At 41.0% G+C, this 23898-nt stretch overlaps 2 protein-coding genes and 1 pseudogene across 3 annotated transcripts in view; 2 read left to right on the top strand and 1 right to left on the bottom strand.

Annotated features, from left to right (window-relative positions):
* LOC145476856 (inactive hydroxysteroid dehydrogenase-like protein 1) overlaps positions 1–4190 on the bottom strand; it is a 14593-nt pseudogene extending 10403 nt beyond the window's left edge. The window contains exons 1-3 of the transcript XR_014047424.1: positions 1864–4190; positions 1522–1650; positions 1250–1296 (exon numbers count right to left, since the gene is read on the bottom strand). The product of XR_014047424.1 is annotated as an inactive hydroxysteroid dehydrogenase-like protein 1 (transcript). The remainder of the gene's footprint in view (positions 1–1249; positions 1297–1521; positions 1651–1863) is intronic.
* On the top strand, positions 3599–5736 carry LOC145476863 (uncharacterized). The gene is made up of 3 exons (XM_081455454.1): positions 3599–3782; positions 4517–4830; positions 5503–5736. The coding sequence occupies exons 1-3, from the start codon at positions 3599–3601 to the stop codon at positions 5674–5676; spliced, it is 672 nt and encodes a 223-aa protein (XP_081311580.1). The 3' UTR covers positions 5677–5736.
* A 3852-nt stretch (positions 5737–9588) lies between these two features.
* Positions 9589–22803, top strand: LOC145476858 (uncharacterized). Its single transcript, XM_081455450.1, has 3 exons — positions 9589–9990; positions 13968–14284; positions 21099–22803. Exons 1-3 carry the CDS (start codon positions 9741–9743, stop codon positions 21270–21272), a joined length of 741 nt encoding a protein of 246 aa, XP_081311576.1. The 5' UTR covers positions 9589–9740; the 3' UTR covers positions 21273–22803.
* Positions 22804–23898: the final 1095 nt, after the last annotated feature.

The raw sequence follows: 23898 nt of genomic DNA on the forward strand, positions 1-23898 counted from the left end.
TTTCTATATAACTAGGTGCCACTAGAGCACAGCCTTGATATGAATGTGGTCCCTTAATTTTCAAGGTCGCCACTCTTTAACAATGCTGCAATTAATAATGGTAATAGGACTGAGTGGAGTCCAATTCATTCTGTAATCATTTGCGGTCGTCTGATTTGTTAATCACGAGTATAATTACAGACTGAATTGGACGACATGATGTCCTGTTACCAATTAATCATAACCATTACAATTTCCTACAATTTGAAAAATAGCTTTTAATAGCCATTTTTAAATATCAAAATTAAGCATATGGGAATGGCTGTTACGTTTCTTTCAAAATAGTCACCAGTAACTAAACCTCCACAAGTTTACAATGTCAGTCTCTTGAATTGGTTGCTGTAGTGACTGTACATGTAATCAATGTTGTGATTGGTGGATTTAGTGGACAGGTCTTAAAAATGATCGGCTCATATAACTGTCTGATTACAGGTGTCTGATTACAGCAAATTGTCCAATTACACAGTCAGACTACAGCTTTGCAGATTAATTAGAGCAAAATACACCAGTTTACGCACCAATCACATTTGAGGAAATTGTAATCATATGAGTGATTAACAAAATCGGACGACCGCGAAGCAGGAGTCCAATTTGTTAATCACGAGGATGATTGCAGACTGAATTGGGCAACGTGAAGCCCTGTTACCAATTAATCAAAACTATGACAAAATTCGAGAAACGAACAACCATCGATTGAGCGCTGAATGATTAAATGTCGTTATGAATGCCGAAAAACACAGCAGTTTACTCAACAAAGTACACCACAACAGCGTGCGCAAAATGATGCGCACTGTCCAATTACAAGCATGACGCGTACACTAATGCTCAAATCGGGCTGCTGATAGCCAAGCACATTTGAGAATTCTGTTATAGTTTTGATTATATATGTAACACTTAATGGGGCAATACTTGATTAGGAGGGGAGGGGGGTGGCTCTTATCTGGGTAATACAGTAACAATGAATGAATGAAACAGTTGGTCAAAAATTTAGAATCATTGCTGTTAAACTAGTACAGCATTATTGCCCATCAAAGACTTCAAAGTCGTTCAGCTGTGACCTTCAATATGCATGTAGGCTGATTTTACAGTACATTGAAATTTCATTTGTCTTTCACTCTTATCTACACATACATGTAATTTTAATACATGCATGGAATCAAAGGTTGGTGGATCAATCTACATGTAATGAAGAAATATTTTATTTAACTACCTCAAAGGCGAAAGCTTTCCCAATACCTTCTGATGCACCAGTGACAACTACCAAAGACACAAAACAATGAACTTAGTTCAACTTTAGTTAATGGATTACAGAAGAAAAAAACTGGAAAATTGATTGAAATAAGCAATTAATTCCTGCCTGAGGGAAAAGAAAATCAGTAATTCCTCAATAGTTTTCAATAGATGAGTAGAACGATAATAAACAACAAGAAATGTGGCAATCCTCTTTCATCACATTCCATACAGCATTCACTCCTTCCATACCTGCCCATTTGCCTCCATACTTAATAGCAAAATCCCTTCTTCTTGTGATTTGAGCAAGGACATAAATTCTCACAGCCTTTAGAAGGTTGAACACAAAACAGAGGGATACTTTGACCGCCCAGAAGAGACCTGAGAACAAAGAGCGCAATAACAGTTACAGATATATTGTACACGTCCTTTAATGCGTCGAAGTTTTCAGGACGAGCAGTCGGACGAGCATATAGTGTCAAATCTTACCAAACTGCAGCATATTAGACCACTTATTCTGCCCTATTAATTCAAGAAAAAGCTTTTTGTTTGGAGAAGAAGGTGATAAAGAGTTACAGGAAAGTGCAAAAATACCTATAAGGGACAGTCCGTTCTTTACACCTGACTTATCCAGCGATGACAAAAGCCATGGTGGATCGAAATGGGCCTTGCCCGCCATATTGGAAACACTGCAGTAATTCTCGCCCCGGGAATCTCCTTTTTGTCGAGCGAAATAATAAAGTGGACAGGACACCAGGATATTGGATGACGGATGGCAGACTAAGGTTCCCCTGAAGCATCCTCGTCCTATTATGACAAACGTGAAAGATTTCTCCAAGTCAGGACATCTACCTCGGTGGATACCAGTTTTTTGTCGCTGACGGATTTTTTTTCTTTTTCTTCGAGTCGACGCTTTGCGGTAATACTAGGGGTGGATGGTTGCGGATAAAATGTTTCTTCAATATTTTTATTCGTCGGTTTCACGGTTGCTACAGCTGTAAATCTGGACCCTTTCTTTCTCATATATGGTGGGAAAATATAATCAGCATTGCATTAACAGTTTGTGTTTCTACTCTAGACAGCTTGGGGCCCACAGGTCTTGAATGTCGTAGACAATTTTTTTTGTTGTTGTTGTTCTGAGCACGGCTTGTGGGAAAGTCTGCTGATCATAAAGATGACGATTTTAGCCTTTTGCTCCGGTTTTTGCAACACCACGCGTCTACACCAATTTAAAAAATTTCCGCGACGGATCGAATACATGTACCTTGGTCCTTCGGGTTTTCTTTCGTCTTTCCAACTGGAGTGAGAAAGCCGTTATGGTGGATGTCATGGCGGTCGGAGGAGAGCGAGAGGAAAAAACACCGGCTCGTTGCTTCGCGACTCGTCTTCGCCAGTTTGCAGCTCACATTCACAAATGAGGAACAGACAAGAGAAAAAAAACTCTGGGTCAAGGGCTAACTAAACAGGGTGTTTTGGTTGTCCTTTCACAAAACAAAGTCTATTTTCTTCGTAAGGTCAGAGTGAGCGTGCATTTTCATCCTATTAAAGCGGGGCTAGAGTTACGTGACGTGGCATAGAGAACGCTCAATATTACCCAATGCTTTGTTTCGTGTTTGCATCGAAACAGTAAAAACTGTCAAATCGTTCGTGTCGCGACTGAATTATGCTAATATCTATCCCGCTTTCATATGTTTCACAGTCTGTTTCAGATTTGGTGCATGATGAAATTGAGGGGCGGTGAATGGTAAATACGAGAAGCAGAAACCGGGGTTTTTCTTGGAGATATTTTGACTTTTTGATCTTGAATTGCGAGTCAAGACTTCAAAAAATATTGATTAGAGGCATTTATAAACACAGACAAACAAATTGTCATAGCTTTGTAAAAAAATCGAGATAACTGCGAGACAAACAAAACCGCTAAAAAAGTGTCTATGAGACCAGTGAAATTCGACGCAAATTTTTCGAGATCCATACGATTTCGCCACCTTGAAACAACGCGCGATTGCGGCAAAAAAAGGTCAATTTGCCGAAAATGGGTATAGAACTAACGTTTACTGTGGCGACAGTGCTAAAAAGGCAGCTGTGGTTCTGCTTTAATATGTATAGAGATGTCGTGGCACACATCGGAACAAAAGAAACATATTATAGGCAAAAATACCCAAACATATAGGCTTCTCGTTATTTTAGTCACGGCCATGATTATAGCGTGACTGTGGCTTCCGTGGTCAAGAAAAAAACGCGTTGGAATCTAACTATAAACTAGCCATGAGACATTTCAAGTTATTCTCTTTAAAGACTGAGGTCTTCGAAGGTAACATTACTTTCTGCCATGGGTGCTCAAGTTTTGTTCTGTTTCACCGCTTTCCTCGTGATTTTTGTGTGGCTGGAAAGCGCTTTTGCCTGTCCGTCAAATGTAAAAAACGCCACTGATTCCGATTCGGGTAAAGTGATCGTTAAAGGCAATTACAATGCTGTGAACCTGTACCCCGAAAAAGACGTGAAAACGGCTTTAAGTCAGCTACAAAAAGAGCTAGAATCGTTGGACGGAAGGATGGATGCCCGGGGGGGGAGCACTGCCATATATGGGCTACATAGGTATGTGCCGCTGTGAAGGGTATGGTTTTCAAGCAGTTTACTCTAGGATAGGGTATATAAATCAGAGCGTTTGGGTCTAGAATAGGGTATAACTTTTTACAAAACTGACTACTTGGTTGGAGATTTTATCTAGACTAAGGGAACCAGGTATTGCCACTCAAAAATATGAAAAATCAAATCAGCAAGTTTAAATTTATACAAATCAGCCTCAACAGTGTCCATAGATGGGGGGATTTGGGGAATTTACTCTAATATAGGTTAGCAAAATTCAGCTGAACTAGCTCTGGTATAGGCTAAGGGTTCCAGGGTCCCAGCGGCACATCCCCACCCAAAATTCCCAAAGTACGCCCCCCCCCCCCCGGGGGGATGGATGCCCTTGAGAAATTTAAACCAGGTATCGGCTGTCTCGTGATTTATTTCAGCGTGTCGATAGCCTTTTAGCAAGTAATGTGGCAAAACTTTAAGACGGATTTTTTTTATATACGTGGTTTTCAAGGCAGTTATACGTACAGTTCACCGATCAGTTGACTGTTAATTTAGCAAAATTTCTATCGAATCGCATTTAATATAATACTTTAGAAAATAGCCCAAAATACGCACGTTGATTGGTTTGAAATAGATACATTATGCCTCATTTATTTTTCTAATTAAGCGTGCAAGTTCGACTTTGAAGACGGAATCCACGATTGGGATAAGACTGGAACAGCGTTTAACAACCAGCCGACCTATGATGACAACTCTAAAAATCGCGGCTCCTCTCCTGCCAATCAACAAGGGGACTGGTGGATTGGAGGATACGAGAACAGACCCTCTAAAGACGCTTCCGCCGGAAAAATTCAAGGAGATGGACCCCAAGGAACTCTTACTTCCCCATACTTCACCATCACGGGCAAACACATCTCGTTTCTGATTGGTGGAGGCTGTGATATAAAATTGGTTCGCGTCGAACTGATCATTAGCAACAAGGTAAGCACTGTTACCAAATGTTAAACCCAGTAATCCTTGATAACTTGGATTTTCGTACATGTAAGATGTCTGCTTTCTGAGATTACTGACTGTCAACATTGGCCCTGAAAAGCCTCCCCTGACAGGAAAAAATCGATTCAGTAAATTTTCGGTTAAATATATATATATATATATATAAATTACTCAGGTTATTCCGAGCTATGCAATACTTAAAAACAAAAGAAAAGCTTTGTAGAGTCCTTTTTCAGTAATTGTTTTTATATGCTACCTTTAAACAAGAGAAACTGCTTCAGACTAAAGCTGCATGCAAAGAGATTGTCGCAAGTGAGTTGTGTTTTATACAAAAAAGGAACTGAACAAAAATGCATTGGCTGTAAAACCGCCATACTACAAAAAGCGCGGATGTCAAATAGAAAGTGATGCGCATAAAGCGCTAAAAAAGTTATACTCAAGAGAAAATGTGAAAGTTTTAAGCTTCAAGTTCAAAAGTGGTAAAAGTATTGTGGTATGCTTTTTTGTCAAGAGGAAGGTTTTCGTCTGTTCACGTGGAACTTCCTTTGTGAAATGTTCCCTTTCCAGATTTTAACTCTGTTGTCATTACTGCGGGTTTCCTGTATGTCTGTAGGTCAAAAAGATAGTTTTCATTTGACGCACCCCGCAAATCATTTTCAGGTTATCAAATCAGCTACCGGGAAATGTACTGAGACGATGACTCGTAAGACCTGGGATGTCGGAGCTTTTGTTGGTCAACGCGCACGCGTCAAACTGGTTGACGTCAGTTCTAGTGGATGGGGTCACATCAACTTTGATGATCTGAAAGGCGATATGAGCTGTGGATTAAACTGAAAGAAAGTTTGCTCATTTGCAAAGTGTCATTCCATGTTGAACACGATGAAGAAATGGAAAAGAAAGATCGTAGTGAATTCCGAGAAGGGAAATTCTTAAACTGTTTTAAGGTCATTTTTAAACATTGTTTGTGAGCGTTTTTTTTTTTAAATGAGGAAAATAAACTTCATGACTGATTCAAACCGTACAGTACAGATTGCTCACTGGAACCCATTCTCATTTCGCATCTTCTTCGCTAAATAGGTGACCGCTTAATGGGGGTTCGAATGTATTGGTAACCATGTCATCATTAATGTTCCGGCCCAAGTAAACGGTGGGTTAGGAATCCAATTTTACCCTTTCAGTGCACTCTAAAATTGATAAATCCGGAACATTTACGAATCCAGAAAATCTCCTCTGGTGTAAACGTAGTCTCAGTCAATTTCCCTACCATAGGTTCCCTTTCGAGACTCCCACCAGAATTTTTTCTTGATTAGAATGCGCCCGACGAAAAAACTTAGTTTTTTTTAAGCCTTTCAAATTCTTATTATATCTCTGTTCATATTTTATCGCTTTTACTATATTTTTATGCATGTTAATTTTTATTCTTGGACCGAACTTGGAAATGATCGTTGAACGGTGCAACTTCGTTCTTTCTCGGGCAATTTAGTCAATTTAGAATTTAGCGTGCATTTTCCTAAAAGGTATAACGAGTACCCACGTCCCTGTTGTATGGGAGTTCTCCCCTCCCCTTTTATATGGGAGTCCGTTCCCGAGGGGAATTGAAGGGTGGTGGTTGGGGCAATGGCCTTTGACATCAACAAAATTCAGCAAATGTGCGGCATTCAAACACCCACCAGACATTTTGGTCCGCACTGAACGCAATGCAAAAATATCACGTTCACACACCCAGTTCACTTTGGAGGAAGAAAAGAACGGCAGAAGTCTATTCCTTGACACTGCTTACATGTAAACCAAGAAGACTCAACTAAGGTAATGTGTACCGGAAAACGACTCATCAGAGATCAGTACCTGAATTTCCATTCTAAACATCATCTACAACATAAAAAAAAACTGTAGAAAGCTTTTTCGGTTTCGCAGGTCTTTTATTTCTCAGAAAACTGCTCGCTTCTCGGAAGAAATAATTTCCGCGGACAAATATCCGAGTATGTATATTTTCACGCTAACATGAGAAGATTTCTTATATAGGATAAGTTTAATTTTTTGCAGTGATTTAGGGTAGTCAATCAATAACCAATAATTTTCAACAAGAGGCTATGATCTACACAGTCTCTTATTGTTGATAGTCACAAACATTCTCCCACAAATTAACGGAATTTTGAGTTGAGTGGCGAAAAGGGATTTGGTTTCCATTAGAACCCTACATGATTGGCTTCTTCACACAACCAGAAGTAAAAAGAAACGATCGCACGTGCGCTGAGAACGAAAGCATAAGTAATCGGCGCCCGCTCGAAGGAAAACGTCAGTGTTTTTGGATATTTTGACTCAACATGAGCACAAAAAGCAAACTGACAGTGAATTTTCTTGCGTTTCCTTCGGTCAAATACCCTAAAATGTAGCAGATTGGTAGTAAATATTTCACTTTAGTCGGAACTCGTTTTTCAGGGAAATCTATAGGGCAATGTTTTTTTCTTTTTTTCTTTTTTTTGCAGCGGCAAAAGGTATAGATTTGAAAAATTCAAAAAACCTGCCTTTACAATCCCTACTTTTTCGTGTTTAAAATTCGTATCCCGCTGGTAGAGATGTGCTGTAAAAATTTTGGAAGATTGCACTAGAGGAAATTAAAGAAGATCACAAATAAAGCCATAAAAATAGTAATAAACACATTTGTTTGGGTATTTACAATTCGAGACTAAAGCCCAAAATGTTAACCAAGATGATAGCAAAACACTATTTAATCATTATTTATTACGTGTAATAAGTTTGGGAGGACTGGGTGTGAAGGCGAATGCAAAAACAGCACTCAAAACATAACACTTGCGCGCGCAACGCCATAAATGATTTAACAAATTGACGTCAGTTTTTTATGCGTCTGTCCTCTTATTGATGATAAATTACGTCATAACATTGTCAAAGTGGCTGTGGAACCACGAGCCGCAGGCGAGTGGTTCCGCAGTAAACTTTGACAATAGACTAATTTCGATGTATTAAAATTCAGCCTAAAACAATAGACCTCGGAACGAGGCTCTGGGGAATAAACCCCACAAACTCTGTATTTATTCCCCAGAGCCTCGTACTGAGGTCTATTGTTTTAGGCTGAATTTTAATACATCGAAATTGGTCTATTGTGTTATGTATTTACTTTATGTTTTGATTCACGGTTTATCGGATTTTTTTGTGTCCTTTGTGATTGGCCGACGTTTCAAACGAAACGTTTATTGCAAAAAAAAAATCATAACAGCAAAATCGCGATTTCCACGTATTACAAGAAATGACAACCCTTACTTTACATCAGTACAGCAGTGACTGTTATCCAAACTTCGTTTTCTGATATTCCAGTACACTTAAGAACGTTGGCGCAACGGATTTTTGTTTTCTTTTTAATTTTTACTGCAGTCAGATAATGAGTTACTTGTGTCAGAAATGCAAAAAACTGGGGTCACCGACTTAAAGCGTGTGAAAAACTACCCTGTTTTTGAAAAATTGGCGTACGTAATTCAGCATCGTCTACAGGGGTTTATAGTTAAAAAAAATATCGAAGGTGAGTCAACGGAGGCAAACAATTTCAGTCATATTTTGTAGCAGTGGGTCTGTTGCTTAAATAATTCTAAATGTTGCCAACGTTTTCACCAAACTTAACCCTTCAACAGGCATTTGAAACCGTCGCACAGATAAACGAAAAGCTTAAAAGAACGGGTCTCAATGATGCATTTCGCAAAAAAAAACAATTGACTTCTAATCGATCGATTTTCTTCAACTTTTTGCTAAACGTAGAAAAGCGGTAGCGAAAATGATCAATCAAAAGAAAAACGGGGGTCACCGAACGTCCAAGATCGTTAAATCTAGGCAAAGCTATGGCAATGGCCATTTGCCCTATCGTTGTCCATTTTATTACCTAGCGCGCGCTCGATGGATGACGTGCATATGAATTAGCGCGAACAAAATGGTGAAGTGCAGTGCAGTTCCTTTGAGTTAGTTTTGAAATATTCGTCCGTATCGATCTGTCGTTCTTGTATTATACAGTTTAAACCCTATTTAACGCAGCCACCCTAGGGGAAATAGATAGTGGCCGCTTAATAGAGGTAAAAACAATAGATGAGCCCTCATGAGGACTTTGATTACTAGCTGTCTAATAAGGGTGGCCGCTTAATAGGTGGTGGTTTAATAGGGTTCGACTGTACCTGTAAAAAGAAAAGAAATAGAAAGGCTCAACTCAGTCAAATCTCGCCATTATGCTGGCATTAAACGCGTTACCATCTCAACTGTCAGAGCAGATGAACCGTGAAAACAACGATCTACCGATTTGCTAATATGAAATCTTTGAACCGCAACACTGAATAACAATTTTAAATCAGGACATAAAATGAAGCGTATCTTCTTAGTAAGGTAGCAGAGTGAGTGTCGATTTTCAAACGGGGTCAGGATTTAAGATATATCGGCCAATATAAGCTTACTGATTTTGTTGCCGTGTCGTCTGAATCGAAACTGTAGACTATGTTTAGATATGTCTTAAATGTTCAAAGAATCACTAATCCTTCGTGCCGATCGTGAATGAATTATGCTAATTTATCCAATATTTTCAACCCGTTCCAGATCATACTAATTCAGTATGTATCGTGGGTAGCAGTCCTGTATGAAACTATTACAGTTCCTAAAGTGTCAGCTATTGGTTGACCGAAAGGCAGCGATATGTCTCAGTTATATATGGTTACAGTTGTTCAGGTATACTGATCGGAACTGGAAGCAGACAGGTAAACAATGTCACGACAATAATAATGATAGCGTGACAGCTGTGGTAACACTGTTGCCAAGAAAAAACACGTTAGCTAGAATGGGTAGTATGAGTCATCACACGTTGTTCTATTTGGAGACAGGATTCCTCGAAGCTGACAATATTCTCTGCCATGGGTGCTCAAGTTGTGTTCTGCTTCACCGCTTTCCTTGTGATTTTTGTGTCGTTGGAAAGCGCTTATGCCCGTCTATCAGATGCAAAAAACGTCACTGATTTCGATTCGGGCAAAGTGATCGTTAAAGGCAATTACAATGCTGTGAACCTGTACCCCGAAAAAGACGTGAAAACGGCTTTAAGTCGGCTGCAAAAGAAGCTGGAATCATTGGAGGGAAGGATGGATGCCCTGGAGAAATTTAAACCAGGTATTTCCTGTCTCCAAATTCAATTTAGCGTGAGTACGTACTAACAATGATAATCGTTTCTTGAGCAATTATTAAGATATCCGGCATTATACCTGTCCAAGCAGTTTAACTTTTTTCACGTTGCGTGGTCTTATGCTCCAAACTTTTTTAATGCGAAGCGTGTTAGCCGGTAATACGGTACACTATTTTTGTTTTTTTGGTTTTTTTTTTTATAAGGATATGTTTTATAAAATATCTAGGCTGAAATTGACGAAATTTAAAGAATATTTTAAGAACCGTATAAAATCCTACCTTCTCTAAACGGCAAAACTAGCCAAAAAGCAGCAAAAACAGCGCTAGCCGTATGCTCCATGTTAATAACATTTCTAAAAGAAGTTATATTTGCCACATCAGGCTTTAATATTATATAACACCTGCAGGCTGGCTCCAAAACTTACTTTAACACCATCCAGAGGCTAGGTGGAAGACGCAGGGCCGGGGTCCTGGGGTACGGGGTACGGGGTACGGGGTCCAGGGTACGGGGTCCGGAGTCCCGGGGTACGGGGCCCCGGGTTGTGGAAAACGCAGGGTGTGGAAAACGCGGAGTCTGGAAAACTCGGGGTCTAGTGGAAAACGCGGGGTCTGGTGGAAAACGCGGGGTCTACGTGGAAAACACGGGGTCTAAGTGGAAAACACGGGGAAAACGTGGGGGCGGTAAGATGAGAGACCCTGGGAACGAGGTTGCCCAATTCTACCGGAAGTCACTATTGAGAACCGATCGACTACACTAAATCGCTTGAATCATCCCGTAAATAGGGAAGCATGCAAAGTCCAAAATCTTCTTCAGCCATTTGAGGTAGGTAATTATCATTTACTTGTCATTTCCTCCGCTAATAACCGGAAAAACTACCAGTTTCACAGTTCAACGGTCTTTCATAGCATGTCGAAAGATGGTCAAAAGATGTCGCCTATGCACGTAACACTGAAAACGGGTGTAAAATTGCAATGAAAATTAATTCTGCTTCTCGGTGTGAAACGCGTTTTTCGATCGAAAAAGCAAATAAAACACTCCGTGACAAAGAAAACCATGCAACAGCCAACGTGCCGTGCAGCGGTTTTTTTCTGCATGGGGCGTCTATGTTATTTTTCTCAGTAACTTGCGTGATTTTTTAATACCTTTGAAAAAGAAATAATGAAATAAAGATTGTTTTGCTCACTACCTTAAACCATGAAAAAGCCTTTCTATACAAATAATCAATTTCGACCCGTCAAAATTTATTGCCTAGGGGATGGCGGGGGATTTTCAGCCAAAGACAGTAACATTTACATGATCCCCCATTTAAATGTTATTTTATTGAAGTATCCCCCTCATAGCTATTAATAAATTTCATGATCCCCCCCCCCCGCTCAATGTCTTCGCACACATATTCACCTTTCCACATGTATATTTAGTGCTTTTAACGGTCATATGACAGTAATATTCCTAATCGTGATGCTGACTTATCGATTAATGACGCCGCGATGGCGCAGTCTCTTGATCCGTGTCTTCCCGATATCTGATCAGGGTTCTAACAGAAGTTTTCACAGGCGTCGAATAAAGCATAACGGGCGACATAAATTAAAGTGAGGTCCGATTAGCCCGAAGGGACAAGCCAGCGTACGGGGTCCGGGGGTATGTTCCCCAAAAAAATTTTGAAATTTTAGGTGGCCAAAGATGCGATTTCATTCATTTTGGAGGGAGAGTGTTACGGAAAATGAGTTATTCATAATCATAAAATTAAATGTAGCAAGTAGCGCTGTTTCACCTTTTTAATTAAAATACTATTTTCTTCTTGAAACGTCTCAGTCTGTCAGTGTTAATTTATTGTTATATGTATACAAATTTCAATGACCAGAACAGGTGGCTACATTCGCTTTTGCAGCCGGAAGAATTCCGCCGTTCTAGTGAGAGCCCCGTGACTGATCTGGTCTGATGTCAATTGACATACCAGCAACTAAACATCCCAAGTGTTTGGAAACTGCAAAGTTACTTTTAGAGTGCCAAAAAGCCGTCCACCAAGTCAGGATGGGCATGTGACATTTAGTGATCCTCTCTTTCGGGCTCTCAGTTATGACTGATCCCCCCTTCTGTCATCCTAAAAATCCAATGATCCCCCAAAAATCCTCCCCCCTCCCCCCTCAACCCCAGGCGATCAATAATGACTGGTCCCCAATGTACAATACGACAGAAGTAATTATAAACCTGGAGTCTGATCATTTATATATGAATCCCTAGTAAGGTCCCAGTCGATAGTTAACGAAATTAAGGCAAGCAACTACGATAAGGGGCCGACTTCTGTTTTATTTAAAAGAACACCAGAATTTCTTTTGGAACTGGCATTTCAAGAAGGTTACTGTATTTTCTCGATTAATAACCCTTTAAACCTCTTCAGCTTTTGTTTCAAAGTTAGCTCGGCTGGGCCAGGCATATTTTATTTGTTTGTTCTTTATATTCTATGGTAATTTTTGTTGCCATTTCTTGAGGTCCTACTTACAGGTAATCGGCTTTTAATCGAGCAAATACGGCAACTGTCGCTTTTCATGGTTAAAGATACTGAGCAAAACAATCGTTATTATTTTAATTTTTTTTAAAGGTAAAACAAAAATCCACGCTGGCTACTGCGAAAAATAAAATAGACGCCCTGTGCAAAAGAAAACCACTGCACTGCACGTTGGCTCTTGAATGGTTTTCTTTCTCACGAAATGTTTGAGAAACGCGTTTCGTTGCAATTTTAAAATAACAAAATTTCGACCTCTCATTTTAGTGAGGAAAATTCATATTTTGGGGAAAAAACGTTTCCCCGTGTTTTCCACTCAGACCCCGTGTTTTCCACTTAGACCCCGCGTTTTCCACCAGACCTCGCGTTTTCCACCAGACCCCGCGTTTTCCACCAGACCCCGCGTTTTCCACCAGACCCCGCGTTTTCCACCAGACCCCGCGTTTTCCACCAGACCCCGCGTTTTCCACCACACCCTGCATTTTCCACACCCCGCGTTTTCCACACCCCATGACCCCTTACCCCGTACCCCGGGACCCTGGCCCCGCGTTTTCCACCTAGCCCCATCCAGACACCAAATACATTGTTAAAAAAATGTCGCCATACGCTATTATCTAAGATTAGTATCACCCAACTAGTGGACTAATGCAAATCCTGCATTTTAATTGGCTACGCTACTAGAGGTCTATTAATAATAGTCCTCGAGTAGCGAAATTGGCGCAATCGAGCGTGACGCTTTTCCCAAATAAATATTTCTTCAACTTGCATTTGCTAGCTTTATTATTGTCTTTTCTGTCCGACTAGTTGGGTGATACTAAAACAATTAGACCCTTCGCCCTCAGGGGCCACGGTTCAATAGTCCATTCGGCTTCGCCTCATGGGCTATTGACCCGTAGCCCATGAGGGCTACGGGTCTAATTGTTAAATATTCACAAGAATACTTTCATCCTAAAATCGGCAGAAAAATGTTAAGACTATTCAGCTTCAGCTGTAAAAACAATATTCTTATAAAAAATGTGTAAAACAACTGACAGTTCACTAGTTTCGACTTATCTCCTAAGTTTGCGTTGTTTTCAAGAAGTTCTATTATGTCAGTTTTATTGTTCTCTAGTTGAACGTACACTGATCGTGCAGTCCAGCATTCATTATTTATAGTTGCCATCAAATGGTGTTATCGGATGCTTTGTTATGCCTAATCCAGAGTTCCATCCCAAAATCAGCCCTAAAAACCCAACTTTTATGACATTGGAAATACAAAATAACTTACGACGACTATTAATTGGAAACTAAATCCTGAAACGCAGTGAGCTGTGACGAAACCAAAACACTACATTAAGATACTCAGAGTTTATTTTCTCAGTAAATAGGTCATGTTATTAATTAATTAATTTATGTGTTTATCATTTATTTATTTATTTAGTATTTATGTATTCACTTAACTACTTATTTTCCTTTCTAAAGCATGCAAGTTCGACTTTGAACGTGGAATTGATGACTGGGAGAAGACTGGAACTGTGTTTAACAACCAGCCGACCTATGGTGACAACCCCACTGCTCGGAACAGAGGACAACCTGCGAGTCAACAAGGTGACTGGTGGATTGGAGGAGCCGAGAACCGATCCTCTAAAGCAGCTCCCGCTGGTAAAGTTCAAGGAGACGGACCCCAAGGAACTCTTACTTCCCCATACTTCACCATCACGGGAAAGCAAATCTCATTTTTGATTGGCGGAGGCTGTGATATAAAATTGGTTCGCGCCGAATTGGTTATCGGCAACAAGGTAAGTATTGTAGTCTGTGAATAGCCCCCTCCTCCCCTGCCCTCAAAAAAATCGGAGAGAGACACGCCTGTGTAGCGGCGTCGTTAATCGTGTTTCTCGCTCTGGGTAGTGTTTCTGGCATGTTTGGAACGTACCATGATTGGTTGCCATGCTAATCTGCATTATTTTTAATTGGTTAATCGATCATTTTCTCCAAATACCGCGCGGGTTTTTGAATTCGACCCCCTCCAAGGTACAAGTCACAAGAAGTTTGAGTCAACCCGCAGAATATCGATCTAACAACGAGTACGAGCTGCGATAGCAAGCACAGACGTACAGAAAATACCGGCAACTGATGAGATCCACATGGAGGATTAAAACCATGGTCTTGCCTGAACAAAGCCGCTGGAGTCTCAATGGCATGTACAACGCGCAAATCAGTCAACAGACTTACGTGTAAGCAGCTACATTTGATTCATGTGGTGTCAGAGCGAACAAAGAAGGTACAAAACCTAAACATCGAGCTCGAGAGACTAAAGCTCGATCATATTGATTCAGGAAACTTAAGAACGTCTGTATACAAACGTATAACTTTCTCGAAGTAAAGATACAGCAATCTCTAACGGAGCCAGACGAAGATAAATATGCATGATATCCGTGATAAGAAGCAGACTGCTGTACTTGCAAACAGTTCTTATCAAACCGGGCCAGGCCAGGCGTCACAATATATCAATGAAAGTAAACAACAAGCTCACGGAATGTTTTAAACTTTGTCCCTCGAGAGAGCTTAAAACATGGCTCATTTGCATTATGTAGTATCCGTGTCTCAGACCCAGGCCTCCCACAAGATGTCAAGACACAATTGCCCACCGCAGTCCAGTGTCACTCCAATGTCTTCAAGCCTGGCCTCGGTGCTAGTAGGGGAATCACAGCTAAATTGGAGATGAAGCCTGATGCTCAATCAAAGTTCTGCAAGGTCCGCCCAGTACCTTACGCTCTCCAGCAAGCAGTAGATGCCGAGTATCACCGACTCGAATCCGAAGGTATTCTCAAGCATGTTAAGGCATGGCTTGCACCCTAATCTGAAACCAGCCATAACTTTTGAACGATTTACCAAAACACCGTCAAACTTGGCAACAATATAAAACATATCGACCTTAACTCAGTTTTGGTTTTACGTGTTGATTAGTTGGGTCACGTGACCTTTTATCAATGTTTGATAAGATTAAAAGAAAATTGAAAATGGGGTGGCGAGATGCCATAGAACGGATATAACTTGAAACCTTATGGTAATTGTCTTGTTGTCCCTTATATGGTTCAGACCGAAATGGTTGCCAGTGATGTATCGTTTACGAGTTAAATAGTAAAACAGGTCACGTGATATATTTTGTCTCTTAATATCTTATCAAGAGAATGACAAATTAGATTCCGGACATGGATAGTTTCTTTGATTAAGGCAAAGAATAACTGATATCTTATCCTTCGGCTAAGTTAATCTTTCCCATCCCATTTAACGTTTTACCATTTCCCGGATTATGACGTCATTAAACACGTGACCACCATAAAAATATCTTAAGCGATTCAGAGACGCCAAATTCCTATTGGTATGTACTTTTGGTCATCTTAGGGCAAAAAGCAGCGTTGTTTCTATAGAAAAGAGGTTTAAACTTCCCGTGGGGTCTTTCCAAGGAACTAGCCATGCCTTAAGATGCTTGAGTTGTGGAAAAGGTCGAATTCAGTGAATGGGCAACCCCCATGGTACATGCCCCGAAGAATGATGGCACCACGCGGTCATGTGGAGATTATGGTGTTACGGTCAAACCCCAACTCAATGTTCCTCAGTATCAAATTCCCCTGCCTGAGGATGTCTTTTTCAAGCTGCGAGTAGGAAAACGATTCACTAAGCTTGATTTGAAGAATGCTTATCAGCAACTCCCTTTGGATCCTGACAGTTAGCAGTTTGTAACCATCAACACAGATAGTGGTCTTTATCGGTGCAAAAGGCTACCGTTTGGTATTGCATCATCCCCAGCAATATTTCAGCGGACCATGGACATTATTCTTCAAGGTCTTGAGAATGTGGCAGCCATTCAAAATGACATTCTGATTACGGGAAAGGATGATGAACAGCACATCCAGAATCTGAACACTGTTCTCAGTCGCTTAGACAGTTATGGCTTGCGACTCCAGCTCAACAAGTGCAAGTTCATGCAGCGGTCACTAACCTATATGAGCTGCGTCATCTCCCCTGTAGGAATCTCCCCAACAGAGGAGAAGGTTGAAGCCATCAAGAAAGCACCACGCCCTGAAAACTCCACCCAGCTAAGAGCCTTCCTTGGAATGATCAACTACCACGGGTAGCTCATCCGCAATCTGAGCTCAATTCTTCAGCCACTCAACCAGCACCTTAAGAAAGATCAAGAGTTCTGGTGGTCCCCTTGTGTGAGGAGGCCTTCAACAAGGCAAAGGAATCCCTCCCTTCCTCACATGTGCTGGTGCATTACAATCCTAGCCTCCCAGTGGTTCTTGAAAGCGACGCAAGCCAATATAGCGTAGGGGCTGTCATGCTCCACTGTTTCCCCAACGGAGACGAGCGACCCATCGCATATGCCTCAAGATCGTTGAATTCATCTGAGAAGAATTACAGTCAAATAGAGGAGGGCTTAGCCATCATTTTTGGCGTGACCAAGTATTACATGTACCTGTTTGGACGCAAGTTCACACTTCGAACTGATCACAAACCCTTGTTAAAGATTTTTGCACCAGACTCTGCCACACCTGTTTTGGCAGCTGCGCGCCTTCAGCGTTGGTCCTTACTACTCCTCTCATCCTATCAGTACGAAATTGAATTCAAGCCTTCTGCTGAAGTGGCCAGCTCCGATGCCTTGTCCAGACTACCATTGCAGTACAGGAAGGATGCCAGTGTTGAGGACAAAATCTTTCAGGTGTCAGTGGTGCAATTATGTAAACACCCTGTTTCTGTCTGGACATTGCACGGCAAACTGCCCGAAATCCAGTCCTAACAAAGGCTCTTGCAATAACCCAGAATGGTTGGCCTGTCCACTTCTGAACCACTCCTGAGCTTAAGCCGTTCTTCCTCCGTAAGGATGAGCTCTCTGTCGAGCAAGTCTGTCTGATGTGGGGCCTGCGAACCGTCATACCACCCTCCTAACAGGAGCAGATTCTAAGTGAGCTACACAAGGTGCACCCAGGAGTTGTAAGCTTGAAGGCAACTGCCCGCAGTCATGTATGGTCGCCTGGAAGAGACAGCAACATCGAGGAGAGAGCATACTAGACAAATTGGCATCCCGAAGATACTGGTCACCCCGTATCATCCATCTTCTAATGGTTTAGCGGAGCGGTTTGTGCAAACCTTCAAGCAATCTCTAGAATCCTCGATCAGCATCTGATCTAGCTTGCACACTGCAGCAGAAAATTCAGAACTTCCTTTTGTCTTACAAAAGCACCCAGCATGCCACAACCGGGTCGTCCCCAGCTAAGCTGTTCCTCCAAAGAGAACTGCGTACACGTCTCTCTCTCTAGTGAGACCGGACTTGTCCTCTCGTCTCCCGTCAGCAAGAAAAGATGAAGATGCACCATGACAGCCGTACTAAATTCAGAGAAATTGCTATTGGCGACACAGTCCTTGCACGTGACCACTTGTCAGGGCAAAAGTGGCGACCTGGAACCGTGGTACAACACCCCTCATCACACTCTTGCCGAGTTCACCTAGATGATGGGCGAGTTTGGAGGCGGCATGTGGATGACATCCTGCAAAACAACTCACACTCTAAGCCAGTTGAATCAGGTGTTCCATCCTTGGAGACAGCAACCCCCAGTTGATCCTGATCCCCAACCAGTTATTCCACCTGAAATCAGCTCACATCCACCTGATGACTCGGCTCAATTGGAGACAACTCCTGCCTCCACAAGTCCTATGCTGCGTCGACCATCCCGCTCACATATGTACAGACCTCCTCAGAGGTTGATTAAGGAGATGTGAACTTGAACATAAAGAATGAACATCTGTTGTTGTTGCGAAAAAACAGGCCACACACGTTCCCAGTGCAAATACAGGAACTATACGTGTCATACCTGTGGGCGATCGGGTCACATTATAGATGCATGCAAGTCTAAATCTCAGAAGATCCACAAGGTGGAAGAGCTAGCCAGAAGCATTACAACTCGACCCACTTCAGATCCATTTTCTCTCTCAATCTTCAACATCAATACAGAGAACAATGACATCGAAGTACCCGTTGAACTGAACGGAATCCATCTCCTAATGTGTCTGTGAAGATTATTGAGATAAAATTTTGAACGACTAGTAGATTTATACTAAAACAATTAGATTATTTGCTCTCGATTTCTATGTGTGATAGTTGACTCTGGCTGCGCCCTCGTCAACTATCACGCGATAGAAATCTCGAGCTCATAATCTAATAGTTTAATAGAAACACGATTTTTAACTAATCAGCGCGCGTATATTCTTGAGGCTATTTTCTAAAAGTAATAAAGTCGATCTAAAATTCTGATAACATTAGGTTTTACAAACTGAAAGTGGATAAATTAACTAACGGGAGATGTGTTTATAGTTTAATAGCAGAATTGCAGAATTATAATTCTGCTATTAAACTATATACACCTCTCTTTAAAAAATGTTATTGCAGAGTTCTCTAGATATGATTAAAATCTGATGATCTAAAATTGGCCGTTGTAACGGAAGTCTCCTTGAAGATCAGCTCTTTGAAAATACATCGGGTAGAATGCCTGGACATTATTAATTATTCATGACCGGCGAAGCGGCAAATTTGAATGTTTGCGTGTCGTGAAATGCCCTGATTAAGAGAAGAAAGGGTCCAAATTGGCCCAATAGCGTTGATAAAACTTACTGTTCTGGTTTCCAGGAGTTAAAACTTCAACTTTCACGCGCGGCTTTTTGAAGAAGAAAGTTGAATCTTCAATTTAAGCCGTTAAGTAAGTTGATATATGAGGTATAAGGAGTAGCTTTTTGCTCTTGAAAATGGGCAAAAATTGGCCATTTTTTGTATGGGGACCGTTTTCAGAAGCAATTTTCAGACCATCTAAACCGGCCTTCCTAATTTTCACGCACGGCAAATGAAAGATGGCTTTTTACTGAAACAAAACCCGTTTCAAATTTGAAAATCGGTCCACAGGAACCTGTAGCTTTTTGAGTTTGAAAACTTCTTGTTGGAGTTGCATTTGAAAATGGCGCGTCTTCGATGGAAGAGCTATTGTCTTAAGCACACGTCTGTATAACAATGGCTGTCAAAACTAAACAATACCCATTCAAGAAAACCACTTGACTGTAACTGAAATATTCATTACCGCGAATTTCAAAAGTATGCTGTCGGCGCAGCTGATTCATTCGAAAACCTGTTGCTCAATGAACATGGAAAGCGAAATCGTAAGTGATCGGGAGCTCTTTTCAGAGCTCTTCGAAACCCCGATCCATCCCCTGCTGATCAACATAGTACCTCCGTTCGTCAATGAAAGCAATGGCATATTTCAATTTCAACTGAATGGCGAAGCTCTTTGGAGATGGAGAGAAGTTTGTGGACAGCCGAACACAGTGTTTGCGCTTCTGCAATTAAGTATTCTGCCTCTTGGCTATCGATTGACAGAATCTGCTGGAGAGCGCGTAGGAAAAGCGTTGGCCGAAAGCATCAGGCGGTTTTGGAGAAAGACGCAACACGTCAAAAGCACGACGAAACGGAAAGAGATGCGAGCGGAGACGTGGATTAAGCTGGGAGTGAAACCGGAGGAGATCGCGGAATCACCAAATTATTTTTATTCCTATCAAAGTTTTAGGGGATTTCAAGGCGAATAAAGTAAAGTAAACATCGCCAATTACTTTAAAAAATCTTCAAAGAGGCCAGCGAGTTATTGTGTGACAACAACAGCGTGAAGACTGGTGTCATCAGTCAGATATTTTTGAGAAGCTCGGCTTTCAAGACCAGATCTTTAGCAAAGAAACAATTCTTTTTATTCCTTGCAAAGTTTTAGGGGATTTCAAGGCGAATAAAGTAAGGGAAACATCGCCAATTACTGAAAAATTTCGAGGAGGCGAACGAATTATTGTGTGACAACAATCTTCGAAGTTTTTGTCACAGAATAATTCGCTCGCGTGAAGATAAGAGTGTTATTCCGTGGATAATTATTCTCCGGAACTTCTTCTGTGATATCCTTTACGTAAAGAAATCACACCAAAACCATGCTATACATCTAAAATCTCATTTAGACTATCAGATAGTCTAAATCTGTGCTATTTGGAATGTATGTTTATGTGGTACGAACATGTACGAACGTGTATGTAGGTGGTACGAAAATGGGTGGTACGAAAAGACGTTGGTACGAAAAACCCGGATACATGTAATGGCCTATGGTAAAAATCGGATGCAAATATCCATTACAAGTCCAACGCTTGAAATAGCCAGCTTGAAATACGCGATATCGGAAACAATAGAATAAAGAATAACTTTCGAGGCCTTTGTTTCTTAGCCCCGCCTTGACAAGTTAATGAGCTAAGGCAGTATTCCCTTCGGAGGAAAGCGTACGTGATCTTTGACCAATCAGAGCGTCACTGTTTACGCTTCGCTGCTAATATTACAGACCTATAATTTTTATTCGACTGCAAGTAAATGTCCCGAGAACAATAGGCATTCTACGCGATGATTGATCGGACAGACTGTCCTGGCCAGGTCCTTATACAGCTGTGGTTGCGAGATTTGTGCACGGCGGGTTTCTTTAGATTTTAAAAAGTACTGTTTTCATCTGACTCACTTCGCAAATCATAATGACTGTGCTTTTTCAGGTTGTCAAACAAGCTACCGGTCAATGCAATGAGACAATGACTCGTAAAGCCTGGGATGTCGGAGCTTTTGTTGTTCAACGCGCACGCGTCAAACTGGTTGACGTCAGTTCTGGTGGATGGGGTCACATCAACTTTGATGATCTGAAAGGTGACATGAGATGTGGACCGAACTGAGACAAAGTTTTATTCATTTTATCTCATTTCATGCTTGAGCAGCATGAAGACTGATCAGGAAAGGTAGATCGTATAAGAAAATATGGGAGACGAAATTTTGAAACAGGGGCTTTTGATACTATTTGTAAGCTATTTAAACTGTGGAAAATAAACTTTGGAACTAAATTGAGTTTGGTGTTACTTCATGACTGGCGTAAAACGTACTGCAGGGATTTTTTACATGTTTGCACTTCTCATTGTTGTTCCTAATTGTCTTGCAATTTTTTTTTTTTAAAGCAGGAATATAATCGTTTAACAGCGTCATTATAAGTCTCAAGAGCAAGTTAGTGTATTGTAAAATGGAGTTGTCAGAAGACGGGTATTTACCCTACAGGGAAATTAAGTCAGCCTTAATTTGAAGTTGTGATTTGCCTGTGACTGTCGCAATAGCTTGCCAACTTAAGTAAATCCTGGGGTAAGGGGTAAGGCAAGTATTTTCTCATTCTAATATATCATCTTTTACTAAATCGCCATCGAAATCCTGGCGTTCCTCTGTACAAAAAATGAAAACAGAAAAAGGAACTTAAATATGGTAAACTCGTTAAGTTAGAAAAAGATACCAAAGCACTTTCTTGGGGAACTAGTCCTTTTCAAAAACTGTCCCGACGATTGTCTAAACGAAGACAATAAAGCTTCCTAAGCTTCCTGGCTTCCTTTCGGCATCAAGTGGCTTTAAAGTGCATGTGTTTAGTCTGCGTCAGGCCAAGTGGCCTATACAACCGGAGCTTGTCCTGGTTTATGTAGAATGAAGCGAGTAGAGTATTTCTACTCCTCCCTGGATAGGATGCTAATCCATCGCAGGGTTATCCTCAACATTAAGTTTGTCAGTACCCATTTATACACCTGGGTAGAGAGAGGCACTGTGACGGTAAAGTGTCTAGCCCAAGAACACAACGCAATTATACCCGGCCAGGGCTCGCACCAAGACCGCTTGATCCGGAGTATAGGGCGCTTACCTTTAGGCAATAGTACCTGCACTTAGCGACACAGAGCGCGAAGCGAAATACACCAGCGCCGAACGCGAGATCAAAGCGTACGGTAAGTTACATATAAACGTTTTTCATTTTCAAGCTCCGTACTAACCCTTTCCAAGACATTTCGATGCCGCTAAATTTTTCCGGACAAGAACGAACCAACGAAAGTAGGGAAGACCTGAAAAAAACTCTGACTAGCAACATTTATGTGTTTTTTCATGATATATATCTACCGCCGTCCACGAGATTATTCAAAATATTTCTATTTTTAAAATAATCAGCTGGTTTGATTGTCTGAATTTTTCTATTTCTTTAAATTTAAGATGATTATGCATTGCAATGTATATCTGTAACTGCGATGGAAGCCGCCTCTTGATCGAAGTCTACCGTTGTTTCTCTGCTTCCCACATACTTTCGATTTTTCGCATTATAGACAGTCTCCATTAAATGCACAAGAAACTGGTAAAAAGTTTGCAGCGTCCCTGTAGCTGATAATATAAATCGTGGACATTTTTTCCTAAAACCCCCACACACTCAATTTGGCTGCGAACACTGATGGGTTGGATTTATTTCTTGAACGGGACACTTATGGCAAGTTACTGCAAGATGGCACACAAGTGCTACGAAATGCTAACATTTTTATACAGTCCAGCTCAATTTTCAAGGTCTGTCGTCGAAAAAAAAAAAAGATGCTTTAGTTGTGTGCAAATAACAGGAAGAAAATTAACAGATGCCAAAACCTATGCTGATATCAGGGAATGAACTCTCCCATTTGTGGCGTAGACCTTGCAGGCATTATAATGAAAAACTTTTTAGATTCCAGTACGTGATCTGTTCGAATATTTGGGTGATACATATCTCACGATTTATAATGGTAATTGAACTGAGTGGAGTGCAATTTGGTCTGAAATCATACGCGTGATTTCAAAATCGAACGAGCGCGCAGCGCGAGTTCGATTTGAAATCACAAGTATGATTTCAGACCAAAATTGCACGACCCGAAGTTCAATTGTCACTTTATTAAATCCATTTTTAAATCGCACAATTTTATCGCCTTGAATTTAGATTTTTGGTGTATCGTTCCAGTAGCCAGTTTGTTAAAAAAAAATGCGGAACCAGAAACGCCTTTACGTCTCATTTAGTATGCAAAACGATGTCATGTGACGAAAACTCATTCGAGCATGACAAAGAAACAAGCAGTTCTGAAGTCAGAACGAAAATAGTGTACTTTAGGGATAAAAGTTCAATTCTTGTCGCCTGAATCAATTATGGAAGGCCTTCCTTTCTTCTTTGGTTGAGGCTGAGGCTTTTCATTGTCTTTGGAGAAGGAATCTGAAGGTGCATCCTGCGTAATTCTGCGATCGATTTCTTTTGAGTTGTGAAACTCCCTCGAGTGCACGATGCCCAGTGGATAGTACGTTTTTTTTTCCTTTTAAATACCGTTCAATGGCATGATTTTAAGGGAGTCCAACTCGTTATCATCTCCATTTCTTTTTGTGACCTCGGCGTAGGACTCAATACTCAGGACCTTGTCAAGTTCTTGCACAGGCGGCCCAGACGTTGAATACGATTAATACGTGACATTATGCTGTTGGCGATTGCGTTACAATTTT

The sequence above is a fragment of the Orbicella franksi genome, unplaced genomic scaffold, assembly GCF_964199315.1.
Source record: "Orbicella franksi unplaced genomic scaffold, jaOrbFran1.1 SCAFFOLD_51, whole genome shotgun sequence".
Lineage (NCBI taxonomy): Eukaryota > Metazoa > Cnidaria > Anthozoa > Scleractinia > Merulinidae > Orbicella > Orbicella franksi.